The 16,168-nt window shown below is 40.8% G+C and overlaps 1 protein-coding gene and 1 pseudogene across 5 annotated transcripts in view; one reads left to right on the top strand and one right to left on the bottom strand.

The window, feature by feature from the left end:
- Nucleotides 1-16,168, bottom strand: part of REPS2 (RALBP1 associated Eps domain containing 2) — a 202,563-nt gene that overhangs the window by 33,038 nt on the left and 153,357 nt on the right. For all 5 annotated transcript variants that reach the window (XM_003261098.4, XM_012500875.2, XM_030806746.1 and 2 more), the window contains one exon: nucleotides 8,966-9,027. In XM_003261098.4, the coding sequence (XP_003261146.2) occupies nucleotides 8,966-9,027 (62 nt within the window). The remainder of the gene's footprint in view (nucleotides 1-8,965; nucleotides 9,028-16,168) is intronic.
- Nucleotides 12,094-12,940, top strand: LOC100579220 (annotated as a pseudogene).

Below are 16,168 nucleotides of genomic sequence, written 5' to 3'. Positions count from 1 at the left end.
CTTAGGTTTTGGTATGATTTTGTTTTCACTCATCTCAAGGTCTTTTCTGATTTCACTTATAATTTCTTCTTTGTGTTTTTAAGAGTATGTTAATTTCTACATATTAGTGAATCTTCCATTTTACTTCTGTTATTGATTTCTAGTTTCATTCCATTGATATCAGAGGAGATGTTTAATATAATTTCAATCTTTTTAAATTTATTGAGACTTGTTTTGTGGCCTAACACATGGTCTATCCTGAAGAATATTCCAAGTGCACTTGAGAAAAATGTCTATTGTGCTGATGCTGAGTGTTCTATAGTTATCTATCAAGTTGAATCATGGTATTGTTCAAGCTTTCTATTTCCTTATTGGCCTTCTGTCTACTTGAAGTCTCTAGTTCACTGTCATGCCAGTCCTCTTTCCTCTTTAAACCTTTCAAAGTCTTTGTTCTGGCCAGGCATGATGGCTCACACCTGTAATCCCAAGGCTTTGGGAGGCTGAGATGGGAGGATTGCTTGAGCTCAGGAATTTGAGACCAGCCTGGGCAATATAGGAAGACCCTGTCTCTATAAAAAATAAAAACATCAGCTCAGTGTGGCAGCATGGACCTATAGTCCCAGCTACTCAGGAGACTGAGTCCCCTCAGCCCAGGAGGTTGAGGGTGCAGTGAGCTATGATCGCACCACTGCACTCCAGCCTGGACAACAGAGCGAGGCCCTGTCTCAAAAAAAAAAAAAAATTATCTTTCCATTATAGTATTTCTGGGGGTTTTAGTTGTACTTAGCAGGGAGGAGCAGGGAAAATTAGTCCAACCTATCTTGTCCCTCAACTGTATTCCTCATGTTTTATCTATATTACAAAAAATATTCTTGAACAGAGAATACAAAATAGAATCAGACATCTTAGCACTAGTAGGATCCCTCTAGTCCAATCTTCTTATTTTATAGAAGGGGCGATAGGTCCATGAGACTAACTTACTTAATTCCCACAAAGCCACAGAGCTACACAATAGCAGGACTAAGGATAAGACCACAGACAGACACATTCGTATTACTACATTCAGCACAGTGTGGTACAGCTTTCAGTATGTTCTTTCATCATCACAAATGAAGGTACAGCCTTGGTTTATATCTTCTTTCCTTAATCACTGAAATACTCATTAACATGTTGTGATTTTCAGCTAATCTACAGCATACACTGTAGGACAGAACAAAGTAACACTTTGGAGGAAAACGAAGGTGGCAACTTAGGTGATATATGTTTATAAATTCACTTTGGAATAATTTCTGATTTTCTAATACATGTATGAATAGAAACTATCTTGATACATATTAAATTCATATTTTGATGAGTAAAAATTAGGATGTTGTATATACCTTTGAAAGTTCATAAATATGCTTTAACAGGCAGTATCTTAAGGTGATTCAATGACTTTTACATATTACATGAGGTCATTTGAATATGTTATAGCAAGAGATTTCATGATGTTTGGTGTTTATTCACGGAGTTTTAATTTGATAAAGAAAAAACAAACGTGCAATTTTAAAAGCAGTGACATTTCTCTATTGTTTACATTAAATAATGTTTCTTGCTATTTTCTTATAGATATTTGAAAGTTGACAACAATATAATACAGGTTAAGTATCCAAAATCCGAAAATGCAAAATCCAAAATGCTCCAAAACCCAAAACTTCTGTTGTTGTTGTTGTTGAGACAGTCTCGCTCTGTCACCCAGGCTGGAGTGCAGTGGCTCGATCTCGGCTCCCTGCAACCTCCAACTCCTGGGTTCAAGCAATTCTCCTGCCTCAGCCTCCCGAGTAGCTGGGATTACAGGCACGTACCATCACGCCAGGCTAATTTTTGTATTTTTAGTAGAGATGGGGTTTCACCATGTTGGTCAGGCTGGTCTCAAACTCCTGACCTTAGGTGATCTGCCCGCCTCGGCCTCCCAAAGTGTTGGGATTACAGGCATGAGCCACTGAGCCTGGCCTCTTTTTTTGTTTTTTGTTTGTTTTTTTGAGACGGAGTTTCGCTCTTGTAGCCCAGGCTGGAGTGCAATGTCGCGGTCTTGGCTCACTGCAACTTCCGCCTTGCAGGTTCAAGAGATTCTCCTGCCTCAGCCTCCTGAGTAGCTGGGACTACAGGCGCCTGCCACCCTGCCCAGCTAATTTTTGTATTTTTTTTTTTTAGTAGAGATGAGGTTTCACCATGTTGGCCAGGCTGGTCTCGAACTTCAGACCTCAGGTGATCCACCTGCCTCGGCCTCCCAAAACTTTTTGAGTACCAACATGACACTCAAAGGAAATGCTCACTGGAGCATTTACGATTTTGGATTTTCAGATTTGAGATGGTCAACTAGGTAAGTGTAATGCAGATATTCCAAAAAAAAAAAAATCTGAAATCGAAACCACTTCTGGTCCCAAGCATTTCAGACAAGGGGTACTCAACCTGTACTTCATTTTACTATCTTAAAAATTGATTTAGTATGTGTTAAAAATAGATTCAGTATGTATGTTATGCTTTAATAAAATTAACACTTAAAAATGGATTAGATAGCCCTGTAAGAGACTTACATAATCACCAGAATTCCTCCCCCCCCCAAAAAAAAGTATGTGTGGTCTAAAACTCTTAATTTCTCCCAGAAAAATTTACTATTTTGAATCACCAACTGTGTATTAACTTGTGGAAAGAATAATTTAAATGACAGGATATTAATTAAAAGGATAGAGTATTTAAAACGGTGTTGAATATTTCACAAATTCACGGCCTACGAACTGCCATTTAAGTTTAAGTGAGCTGCAGTTTTTACTTCCAAATAAAACAAATGTAGTATTTTATAGAAAGCTGTGTCTAAAAAATTAGTCTTTGAAAAGGAGTAGCATGACTGCCATATTCCTATTGGGTTCGATATCACTTTCAGGACCTGATTCTAGCCAGATGACGAAGTTAGATGAGGAACTAACTGAATGGACCACAGTTGTTCTGGTTTCCTCTCGAGGCCATCTGTGTTCATAGCTAGCCTCTCACAGTAGTACACACAGGACCTGAGGCACACAGTGACTAGTTCTTCCAGCAGGACCTTCCTGTCACATCCTCTAGCCCTGTTCACATCAGTCACCACAAGAATCCCTTGACTCCCAGGCCCCTTGTGATCTGAGTTCTTGTCCCCATAGGGTCTGAGTATATCCCCTAAGCTGACCTCATGCCTCCCCAACTCCAGAACCCCTTTCATTGTGCCCTATAAGAACTCATCAATAAAATTCCCTATATTCTCAACCTCTTCTCTGAGCATTCCTTCCTCTTGCCCTAATTCAGTGCTTCTCAACTCTGGCTGCACTTCAGAATCACCTGAGGAGGTTTTTAAACCTCCCAGTGGCCGGACCTCAGCACCACACGCCAAAATCTCTGGGAGGGGCTTCAGGCCTCAGCATGTTCAAAGATCCCCCAGATGATTCCACTGTGCAGCCAAGGGTGAGAACCACTGGGCTAACTAAAACCCTGTCCTCCTGTCAGTTTCTGCTCCCCAGACAGAACTCCTTTGGTAGGGGCTGTTTCTCTCCCACATCCCTACCGGAACTGGAACTAGAAGTGAGTAGGAGGCTTGCTCCCCATGGTCACTTCCAGAACATTACAGCCATTTTCCCTACAATCTGGCTTTCCAAATCTCAGGCAGCTCCTCAAACATACCAGGAACTCTTGCATGCCTGTTTCTCTGCATTTGGGTTTTGTTGTTGTTGTTGTTTTTAATCTGCAGTAAAGCTCTGTATCTTTTAGCCAGCTAAAAAAAAAAAAAAAAAAAAAAGGTTCTGTTGTTTCTTTAAAACTAATTTCATTGGTCATCTCACCCCTTCCATGAGTCTTCTTGGTCTCTCTAAGCTTAAAGGTATTCATCAAATGCTTCTCCCACAGTGCTTTCACCTTCCAGTGCTATTTTTAGTACTCATTACATTGCTAGTGAGGAATACTTTGTTACATTTAAGGTGAGAAATCAGTGGCAGAAATAGGAAAATTCTGAGCACATTAGTCTCCAGGGAACCCCAATTTATCAAATGTGGTGCTAACAGAAAACTTAAAAGATAATGTTTTGCACCCTCAAAATCTTTTCTTTATTATAGTTACACTGAAGCTGTGGCTCTATCACAATTGCCATAAGAAAACTGTCATGAGATCAACATTATTAAAAGGACTTAGCTACTGAAGTACCAAATAGTCCCTTAGCAGAGAACTGACCTACAGAATAAACACAAACTCACCGGGCACGGTGGTTCATGCCTGTAATCCCAGCACTTTAGGAGGCTGAAGTGGGCAGATCACGAGGTCAGGAGTTCGAGACCAGCCTGGCCAACATGATGAAACCCTCATCTCTACTAAAAATACAGAATTAGCTGGGTGTGGTAGTGCATGCCTGTTATCCCAGCTACTCGGAAGGCTGAGGCAGGAGAATCGCTTGAAATGGGGGGGTGGAGGTTGCAGTGAGCCAAGATCGCGCCATTGCACTCCAGCCTGGGCAACAAGAGCGAAACTCCGTCTCAAAAAAACAAAAAAACAAAAAACAAAAAACAAAAGAATAAACACAAACTCTACAGATGGCAATTTACTGGATTTATTAAAATGACACAAACAGTGGGCTAATACATTTAGCTCTCACTTTAACACTGCTCTAGGCCAGGCACAGTAGCACACGCCTGTAATCTCCAACACTTTAGGCTGAGGTGGGAAGATCACTTGAGCCTGGGAGGTCAAGGCCGCAGTAAGCCCTGAACACGCCACTGCACTCCAGCCTGGGTGACACAGCGAGACCATCTTAAGAAAACAAAAACAAAAACAAACAAACAAAAAAAAAAACAAAAGAATGCACTGCTCTATATGAAATAGTTTACTTTAATTGCTTTTTGGTTATTTATGCTATAAATGAGTCTTTTTTCAAAAAAAAAGTCACCTCTTCTGAGCTGAGCCAAAAGACCATGCCCTAGTCTCTAGTCTTGCCACAGGAAAATGTGAAACACAAACTACTTAATTTTGTACATAGTCACTAGGTTCTTCTTGATCTTACCTACAGTATGAAAAACAAAAAGATGTTTCCTTTAACTTATTCCTTTTCCTAACTCCAGGGCCCCATTTATATAACTTAATCCAGATGTTCATATCACAGTGGTGCTTGAATAAGTATAAGCCAGCTAAACTGCATGTTATGCTGAAAACCTATACTTCATCTCTCTCACTTGATAAAAGAATATATGCTTTTGGTGTATGTAGAAATGATCTTTATATATCTCTGTATGCATATTGCAAATGTACAAACTCATTTTTCTTACATACTTAAAACCTGGAAAGCCAGGTTTGGTAGTGTGTGCCTATGGTCCCTAACTACTTCAGAATAGTAGTTTTCAAATTTAAGAAATCCTCATAAGAGAACTTCTAAAACTTGAGACTCAATCAACACAAGCTGGTCTGAAACGGAATTGTTTCTTCGTAATACATGAATCCAGAGATATGAGTAGCTCTGAGCAATCTATGAACCGATTCTATAACTAGGGAACATATAGTAAAAGGTACTGCCAAAGTTAACAAAGGAAAAATACATTACACAAAACAAGCATTCCACTTGAATATTCAACCTTGATAAATTTAAAACAATGTTATCTAGGCCAAATGATAAATTTATCAGAACCTGATTTTACTTTAAAATAGAGCCCTTTATTTTGACCTTTGATCCTTTCCCCATTGCTCGTTTTTGTCAGGTTTGTCAAAGATCAGATGGTTGTAGATGTGTGGTGTTATTTCTGAGGTCTCTGTTCTGCTCCACTGGTCTATATGTCTGTTTTGATACCAGTAGCATGCTGTTTTGGTTACTGTAGCCTTGTAGTATAATTTGAAGTCAGGTAGCATGATGCCTCCAGCTTTGTTCTTTTGGCTTAGGATTTTCTTGGCTATATGGGGTCTTCTTTGATTCCATATGAAATTGAAAATAGTTTTTTCTAATTCTGTGAAGAATGTCAATGGTAGTTTGATGGGAATATCATTGAATCTATAAATTACTTTGGGCAGCCGGGCACGGTGGCTCATGCCTGTAATCCCAGCACTTTGGGAGGCCGAGGCAGGTGGATCATGAGGTCAGGAGATCGAGATCATCCTGGCTAACACAGTTAAATCCCATCTCTACTAAAAAATACAGAAAATTAGCCGGGCGTGGTGGCAGGCACCTGTAGTCCCAGCTACTCGGGAGGCTGAGACAGGAGAAGGGCGTGCACCCGGGAGGCGGAGCTTGCAGTGAGCCAAGATCACGCCACTGCACTCCAGCCTGGGCGACAGTGCGAGACTCCATCTCAAAAAAAAAAAAATTACTTCAGGCAGTATGGCCATTTTCACGATATTGATTCTTCCTATCCATAAGGATGGAATGTTTTTCCATTTGTTTGTGTCCTCTCTAATTTCCTTTAGCAGTGGTTTGTAGTTCTCCCTGAGGAGGTCCTTCACATCCCTTGTTAGCTGTATTCCTAGGTATTTTATTCTCTTTGTAGTGATTGTGAATAGGAGTTCATTCATGATTTGGCTCTCTGCTTGCCTATTCTTGGTGTAAAGGAATGCTTGTGCTTTTTGCACACTGATTTTGTATCCTAACAGGTACTTTATAAATAAAGATATCAATGGTCACAGAAGCTAGGAAATTGCTGGCTTTAACAAAATTTACTAGCTTTACTTACTGTAGGCCTCCAAAGCCTTTAGTGAGCTCACTTGCACAGTGACTCTCCCAGAGGGGTAGAGGGGCAGCAGTCTGCAAATGTGTACCACAGAGCCCTATTAATAACTCCCAGAGACTGTTTTATCACAAGCAGTTTGGGAAAGACTAGAATATATAGGTGTCCCATACAAAGTGGTTAGTAAGACGCTCATAGGGTCAATATCAACTTGACATGACACAAAAACTAAATATAACCATGTGTTTATTGCCCAGGACTTCATATATTTGAATATGTGTGTCCCACTTACAGTGGGTGAAAGGAGTGAATAGGGGAGAGAAATGGAATGTGGATCTTCTGCCTCCGTTTCTTACACACCTGTTCCTGAAATCTGAAATCTCCATAGTTAGGCAGCTGAGCCAGAGGCTTAGGCTGAGTACTGGGCTCACTATTTATATTGTGATGGGAAATCTGGTAGACAAAGAAGCAGACTCATTCATTAACAGTGACTAGAGAATTCCCAGATCCCCCAGTCAGATCTTTGGTGACTAAGCTCCAAAAGCAGGCAAGAAGCCCACCTCAAGCAGCTCAGATGAAGACTGTTGATAGCAGCAGCATATTTTGGGACCGGGAAGTAACTACTGGCATTTGTGAAGCAAGAGAAAGCTAGAAGGTTGGTTACAAAAGCCATTTCAGACAGGTCTTCCATGCATTCAACCAGGTGGCTCTCAAGCCCCAGGCTTGAACTAACAGCTAGCAAATGCCTGCTCATTTTGTTGTGACAAAGTCCAGGTTTGCTGTTAGTGTGGAGCAGGAGCCTCATCTCATCAAGGTCCTCCTTAGGGGCCTGTGATGAAAGCCTCCATTGCAAGTGTAATGGATCTGCTGTCTGGCTGTATACATAGCCACTCAGACTCCAGTGATGGTGACACGAGGAGTCTTTAGGAGACAGATTGCAATTTGGGAGCTGGCTCTACTATTTACTAGCTATGCCACCTTGGGTAACTTGCTTAGCCCCCGTATACTTCAACTTGCTTATCTGTAATAAAAAAGGGATAATATTAGTACCTGTATCTACCTCAGAGGGGTTTTGTAAGGATTAAATAATGCACTGAAAGCACTTAGCACAATGCCTGATTTATTGGAGATGCTCAATAGACATAGCTGATAATTTGAATGAGAAGAAATTACAGCCAATGAAAGGCTTAGGGCAAAACTAAGGTTTGGCATTAGATATACAGCAGGGACTCAATAAATACTTGTTGACGGTTCAACCAATATCTCTTAAGGCCAATGTTACATCCTGGAAAGGAGTTCTCGCTGGTTTATATGCAGGTCAGGAAGAAATGGGCTTTTTATTACCCTTCGCACTAAAGCAGGAAGCCAATACCTCATAGTATTTGCATCTCAAGGTTGAGTGGATGCTAAAAACCATTTCATTCACTGAAAGAAGGACAAGCATGTGTTAAAAGTGGTTTCAGTGACTCATGAGTCCTGAGATGTCCCCGTATGGAAGGATAGCTCTGAACCACCCAGAACAATGAAGTAGAAACAGAGACTGTCTACAGAGAAATTTCCCAACATTTCCTGCCAAAAATCAGAAAGGGTCTTTAAAGATAGAAAGTTTCTTCAGCAGCAATTAACAAAAGGAAAGATCTGTAGCACCATATACCACACTCCACTGTTTGCTTCTCATTTTCAGCTCTGCAAAGTGTTGATGAATAAGGCCATAGTGGCACATGTAAATAAGGCAGAATTAATTTAGGGGTGAAACAGATCTTGGTGACATGTTCTCCCCCTCCTGCTATCTCAGCTTTTTGTTCTGAGGAAAAATACCATCCTAAAGAAAGCACCATAGGCCAAAACCACGGCACTAACCCCATGTTGATAACCACTTATTTTTCGTTTATGTAGAATTAACATAGCTCCTAAAGTGCTGACGAAAATATAGGCACCCAGATTGCATATACTATACAGAAAAACCATGTCCCCACCTCCAATTAGAGAGAGGCCCCTTCTTCTACCCTTCTCTGGGGATGAAAACAGACGCACCCCTGGACAGCCAAGAGTGAACTAGTATATGTATGCTTGGTGGCTTATTGAGGAAACTTTCTCTCTTCCACATGAGGCTGGGGAGCTGGCTGGATGAGAATAAATTAAACCACTCTCTGCTCTCTTCACAGGGTATCAGCTTGAGAATCTCATGGACCAGATCTGTGGCGATCAACCCTTTCAAAGAAGCACAGCGATAGGACAACTTCCCTACCACCGAACAGTTAACATAAATCAAATATGTCTCCTACCTGTGATGGACAAGGTCTCGGAGGGAGCGCAGGTGGTGGGGGTAACAATCCTGACTTGGTAGCTGAAAAGAAAAACACATACTGTTAAGGATCACCCCCAAAAATAAACAACAAAAAACTCTTATGCTTGTTAACTTGGAATGGCAATGGCATTTGCATTTAACATCTTTAAGTTTTTACAATCCTTCTGAAGGCTTAAGAAAAAAGAGTACACATTATTTCTAATCCCTTTTTCACTTTCATCCTAACCCAAACTCAAGTATTTATGTAGGCTGTTATAATTAAGACGACATAATAAAACAGTACAGAAAAGACATCTAAAACGCAGCAAGGTAAAGGTGGTCAATTCCTCATTATTCTAATGTTATTTAGTTTCAAACAATCTAGGACAAAAGTCAGAAAGGGTCTTCTTTGATTTCTCTCATATTTCTCCCTAGCTCTCAGCCACTACACTGCTCATTAGCTCAATGAGTAGGCTACAGAAACTAAGGGAGCTGGAACCCAAATGAGGAAGCTTGGCCACCCTGTAAATGCTCCTGGGAATGGATCTGAAAGCAGTGAGGGAGGCTGACAGTGATGGACTGAAATGATATTTAGGGATTCTTCAAAGACCTCAATTTCTTTTTCTCGCCCTAATATTTATTATCAGGGATAACTAAAGCTGTTTCTAGAATACTCTGGCCACATCTGAAGAATCTTTACAAAGTATCAGTCTAATTTTAAATTTTGTGAGATACAGAGAATACTGAGTTAAGCCAAGAACATCTGAATTGTACCTTAGCAATGAAAATAAACAGCTGCTATGAAATTATAAATAAAGTTCATAATAACACACAAGAAAAAAGTTTAGCATTACACACTGGCAAGTTAAACCACATTCTTTACAAACTCCTTAGAAAAACACCATCATCCAAATAACTATATGTAGTTTATTTGCAAATTTGTACTATGCATTTGGACAATTTTCTGTGCCTTAAAAAATAAATCAGAGCAATGTACCAAGAACATAAAAGAACATAAGAGATTTTGCAAATTACTTTTGATTTCCCTTAGCGAGCTGGATCAGACAAGCTAGAAGATGGAGTTTGGTGTGTTCCACAAATGTAACTCAGGGTAATATCACAGAGATTTTCATTTTGAGCCAGTGCACGGATATGGTACAATCATGTTGGCCTATCTATGATTTCTCTCAATCTGTCTTTCATTCAAATTTAAGAAACACATTGGTGGGTCAAAACTCCAGAGGTGGTGAGACCTTGAACAGCTGTCAATAACAAAGCACACAGCAGGAGAGAATGCTGAAAGCCTTCAGGAATTATCCATCTCAGGGCTCCTACTCTTTAGATCCTCACAGATTGGACCTTTAAAATTAACAGTTACTTTCAAAACAAATGAAACCAGCCAGGCATGGTGCCTCGTGCTGTAGTCCTAGCACTTTGGGAGGCCAAGGTAGGCGGATCCCTTGAGCTCAGGAGTTTGAGACTGGCATAGGCAACATGGAGAAACCCCTTATCTACAAAAAATACAAAAACTAGCCAGGCGTGGTAGTGCACGCCTGTAGTCCCAGCTACTTAGGAGGCTGAGACGGCAGGATCACTTGAACCCAGGAGCTGAGGCTTCAGTGAGCCATGATTGTGCCACTGCACTCCAGCCTGGGCAACAAAGTGAGACCCTGTCTCATTCATAAATAAATAAAATAAAATAAAATAAATCTATGCAAGCCTCTAAGGGAAAGGCCAAGCAATTGTATTAAGAGTAATGTGTGTTAAAACAACTCTTTATTAACAAAAAAGAGGAGTATACAAGAAATGATGAGCCATTTAATTAAATTGACTTGTGCTTCCAGCCAAGATGAAGTAACAGAGAGCAGATTTACCCACCCATTTAAAACAACCAAAAACACATAGAAAAAAAAATATGAAACAACAGTTTTCAAGGCACTAGAAAATCAGGCAACAAAAGACAGTGACCCCTGAGAGAGAGGAACCAACCAAGTGAGCCCTGTGGCTGACTGTTTCTACTCACTGCCTTGAGAGTTATCAGAAACAGTATTTAGATCCTCATTCGGATCTCATTAAGTTCTTTTGTATGATTTAATTTTTTTAAAAGACAAATGCCCTGCTCTTGTAAAAGATGATGTGTGGGTCTATTTCTGAATACACTTTTAGATAAAAGCATGTCACCTACAACACCATTTATCGGGGTTTATCAGAAATTGCCCCAAATATGAAGAAGAAATAGGGTAAAAGACTGAGGCCATTTAATATGGAATTCTGTTTTAATTTCTCACAATTGAGCTTCAAGCAACAAAACAGTATCACAGGTATGTGTCCGTTGTTCATTTTGAATCTCTCATTGTAAGAGTTGGCATAGAGGCCAGGCGCGATGGCTCACGCCTGTAATCCCAGCACTTTGGGAGGCCGAGGTGGGCAGATCACGAGGTCAGGAGATCAAGACCACCCTGGCTAACACGGTGAAACCCCATCTCTACTAAAAACACACACACACACAAAAATTAGCCAGGCGTGGTGGCGGGCACCTGTAGTCCCAGCTACTCGGGAGGCTGAAGCAGGAGAACAGCGTGAACCCAAGAGGTGGAGCTTGCAGTGAGCCGAGATCACGCCACTGCACTCCAGCCTGGGTGACAGAGCCAGACTCCATCTCAAAAAAAAAAAAAAAAAAAAAAAAAAAAAAAAAAAACCAAGAGTTAGCATAGGTTATTTTCCTCATTAAATTCTGAGAGCATTTTTTGGGGGGAAGCCCCCACACTTGTATCAAAAATATTATACTTGACAGGATATCACTCTGTTGCCCAGGCTGGAGTGCAGTGACATGATCATTAACACTGCAGTCTCAAACTCCTGGGCTCAAGCAATCTTCCCACCTCGGCCTCCTAAAGTGTTGGGATTACAGGTATGAGCCACTGTGCCCAACCATATTAAACAAATACTAAGAGCAGCTTTGTTTCCTCTTTTCAGTACCTTTGCCACGTTTTTTATTTTTCCAGTCTTACCTAGTTAGAATTATCTACTGTAAAAGTTGAATTTAAATGGTGATAATGGGCATTCTTGTCTTCTCTTGATCTCAAAGGGGAGCATTTACTAGCTCACCATAAGGTATGGTGTTGGTGTTTGCTGTAGGTATGTTGTAGATACCCTTTAATAGATTATGAAAGCAGTGCAGGCAGTGGGCAGTGGGCAGCACAGAGTACAAGGCTCTTTTGTTCGGCTGAGAGGAGGGCCATTGGCCGAGGCCTGCGGTACGCCATTTCAGTGAGGGGCTCCTTTGCGGCTACCCTTGCTGCTTTTCTGAGCACCACTGCCCTGGCCGACCCAACGTGCCAATAACGCAGCACCGACTCCTTTCCGGCTCTTGGGCACTGCTTTGAGCAGCATCACCCTTTACACCAGAAAGTTGGCACATGCTATGGGGAAAAAACAAAACAAGAAGAAAGTGGAGGAGGTGCTAGAAGAGGAGAAACAGGAATACGTGGTGGAAAAAGTTCTCCACCGTTGATTGGTAAAGGGCAAAGTGGAGTACCTCCTAAAGTGGAAGGGGTTCTCAGATGAGGACAACACATGGGAGCCAGAAGAGAACTTGGATTGCCCCAACCTCATGAGTTTCTGCCATCACAGAAAACAGCACATAAGACAGACAAATCGGAGGGAGGCGAGCACAAAGCTGATTCTGATTCTGAAGATAAGGGAGAGGAGAGCAAACCAAAGAAGAAAGAAGAGTCAGAAAAGCCACGAGGCTTTGCTTGGGGTTTGGAGCCGGAGCAGATTATTGGAGCTACAGACTCCAGTGGAGAGCTCATGTTCCTGATGAAAGGGAAAAATTCTGATGAGGCTGACCTAGTCCCTGCCAAGGAAGTCAATGTCAAATGCCCAAGGGTTGTCATATCCTTCTATGAGGAAAGGCTGACGTGATTCCTACCCCAAAGAGGATGATGACAAAACAGATGACAAGAATTAACTCTCCTGAGTAGCAGCCTCTGTCACATCTGACTGTGGGTTTCAAGTGGGAAGGAAAGAAGTTCTACTTGTCTTGACACCATAGAGGTAGCTTGAGAAGATGCCCTTTGAAGAGCCAGTATCGTTTCTGTTCCCTGCAGCAGCCCAAGTGTTTTAAAGCCGTTCCAAGCTGTATAGTTTGCACAACCGTCCCAGTGGAGGGCAAGGGGGATAAGTGCTTCAAGGCAACCTTTTCCACACTTTGCTGAGAAAAAGCAAAGGGCCCTTTATGAAGGACAAAACTTGCAGAACTGGGTGTGTGGGAGAGCAAAAAAATACTGCAGATAATCAAAGAGCATCTCCGCAACGCACAACTGTCTTCCCAATAGTGTTAACTCTACATTTTTACAGCGTAGCACATGTGTAGTTTCTGGCTATTACTGGTGTATTATGTGGGAGAGGGAGGAATGGGGAGGGGGGAAAGGGAGATGGGTAGCATCATTTTGATTACAATTTGGGGCCTGATAGGGGAAATGGTGAAGCAATGCAAAGAACAGAAAACTAATGATTTGCTTCTATGTCCAGAATATTTTACCTTTGAAAAAAATGTCACTGGCACCATAAATACGGACTGTGAGAGACTGTTTAAAAGCTGTGAATGTCTGAAATCTATAAGCCACAGTGTTCCCTGCCTAAACTTAATGTATTTAGCCTCACAAACGACTAAGCCAGTTAATAAGTTACCAGAGTTGCCATTTTGGAGATGGAAATTGACTGAGGAAGGAAGGTCTTTTATTGGAGAGTATACAGTACAAGCAGGTCATTCTGCCTCAGAGGTGCTAATTCCTGAAATTAGAAGACCCTTTCTTTTCCAATAATGAAGTTATAAATATCAGCTTGTTCATCGTAGCCACTGGCTGAGGTGTTTGGGAAGGGGAAGAAGGTGGTAGAGGAGATAAGACAGGAGGGAAAGTAAAGGGCCCATACTCTTAGTTGGGACAACTTTTGGTGCCATTCTCTTTTGAGCTTTGAACTCTGAAACCATTGGTAGCAGGGTTCAGTCACTGACAGCACAAGTTTCACTGAATTGACTCAAGAGTTGAGTGATTTCAAAAGCCTTGGTCTCAGGAGAAGATTAAACTTTCACACTGGGCAGTGGTTCACTTTAAAACACACACACACACATACACACACACACACACACAAAAAAAAAAAACCATTTTTTAACAAATCCTAAGAAGTAACTGATACCCAAAATGCTCTGTCTTGAGTCATGAGATCCATCAGTTCTTGATATTATCTAGACTTGGATCTAGAGCTACATTGTAAAATCTTTTTAGGCATGTGTTAGATTTCTTTGAAAACTTTGTTTGAATGTAAACTTCATACCACACTCTCAGTTTTTGTCTTAATAAAACTATAGATATGTAATCCCTGAAAAAATAGATTATTATGAAAATTCCTATCCTTATTTTGAGACTTCTTTTCAGGATAATTTGTTGTTGGATTTTAATCGGAGCTGTAACTCTAGCCATTGAGATGATGGTATTTTTTTTCCTTATAATTTGTTAATGTGGTAAATTACATTCTGGATTGTCTAATATTAAAACACCCTTGCAGACCTGGGATAATCTTAACTTGGTAAGTTTTTTATATCTGCTAGATTTGGTTAGCTGATATTTTGTTTAGGATTTTTGCAACTATCTTCATGAGTGAGACCTGCAAGTGATTTCCTTTCTCATATGGTCCTCTATTACGCTTCATTCAGGTGGAGAGCACCCACTACCCCACCCACTACCATGCCCTGTTTATACTCTGAAATAGGTTGTATAAGATTGGAAACTTTTTCTTGAATATCAAATAAAAATTTTCCCAGGAGAGCCACCTGAGCCTGGAGTTTTCTTTAAACAAGATTTTTTTCTCTCTCTCTTTTTTTTTTATTATTATACTTTAGGTTTTAGGGTACATGTGCACAATGTGCAGGTTTGTTACATATGTATCCATGTGCCATGTTGTTTTGCTGCACCCATTAACTCGTCATTTAGCATTAGGTATATCTCCTAATGCTGTCCCTCCTCCTCCCCCCACCCCACAACAGTCCCCGGAGTGTGATGTTCCCCTTCCTGTGTCCATGAGTTCTCACTGTTCAATTCCCACCTATGAGTGAGAACATGCAGTGTTTGGTTTTTTGTCCTTGCAATAGTTTACTAAGAATGATGTTTTCCAGTTTCATCCATGTCCCTACAAAGGACACGAACTCATCATTTTTTATGGCTGCATAGTATTCCATGGTGTATATGTGCCACATTTTCTTAATCCAGTCTATCGTTGTTGGACATTTGGGTTGGTTCCAAGTCTTTGCTATTGTGAATAGTGCCGCAATAAACATACGTGTGCATGTGTCTTTATAGCAGCATGATTTATAGTCCTTTGGGTATATACCCAGTAATGGGATGGCTGGGTCAAATGGTATTTCTAGTTCTAGATCCCTGAGGAATCGCCACACCGACTCCCAAAATGGTTGAACTAGTTTACAGTCCCACCATCAGTGTAAAAGTGTTCCTATTTCTCCACATCCTCTCCAGCACCTGTTGTTTCCTGACTTTTGAATGATGGCCATTCTAACTGGTGTGAGATGGTATCTCACTGTGGTTTTGATTTGCATTTCTCTGATGGCCAGTGATGATGAGCATTTTTTCATGTGTTTTTTGGCTGCATAAATGTCTTCTTTTGAGAAGTGTCTGTTCATGTCCTTTGCCCACTTTTTGATGGGGTTGTTTGTTTTTTTCTTGTAAATTTGTTTGAGTTCATTGTAGATTCTGGATATTAGCCCTTTATCAGATGAGTAGGTTGCAAAAATTTTCTCACATTCTGTAGGTTGCCTGTTCACTCTGATGGTAGTTTCTTTCGCTGTGCAGAAGCTCTTTAGTTTAATTAGATCCCATTTGTCAATTTTGGCTTTTGTTGCCATTGCTTTTGGTGTTTTAGACATGAAGTCCTTGCCCACGCCTATGTCCTGAATGGTATTGCCTAGGTTTTCTTGTAGGATTTTAATGGTTTTAGGTCTAACATTTAAGTCTTTAATCCATCTTGAATTAATTTTTGTATAAGGTGTAAGGAAGGGATCCAGTTTCAGCTTTCTACATATGGCTAGCCAGTTTTCCCAGCACCATTTATTAAACAGGGAATCCTTTCCCCATTTCTTGTTTTTGTCAGGTTTGTCAAAGATCAGATAGTTGTAGATATGCGG

Source organism: Nomascus leucogenys, chromosome X (assembly GCF_006542625.1).
Source record: "Nomascus leucogenys isolate Asia chromosome X, Asia_NLE_v1, whole genome shotgun sequence".
Taxonomy (NCBI): Eukaryota; Metazoa; Chordata; class Mammalia; order Primates; family Hylobatidae; genus Nomascus; species Nomascus leucogenys.
The sequence above is the reverse complement of the archived record's forward strand: the minus strand, read 5'-3'. Positions and strand labels throughout refer to the sequence as shown.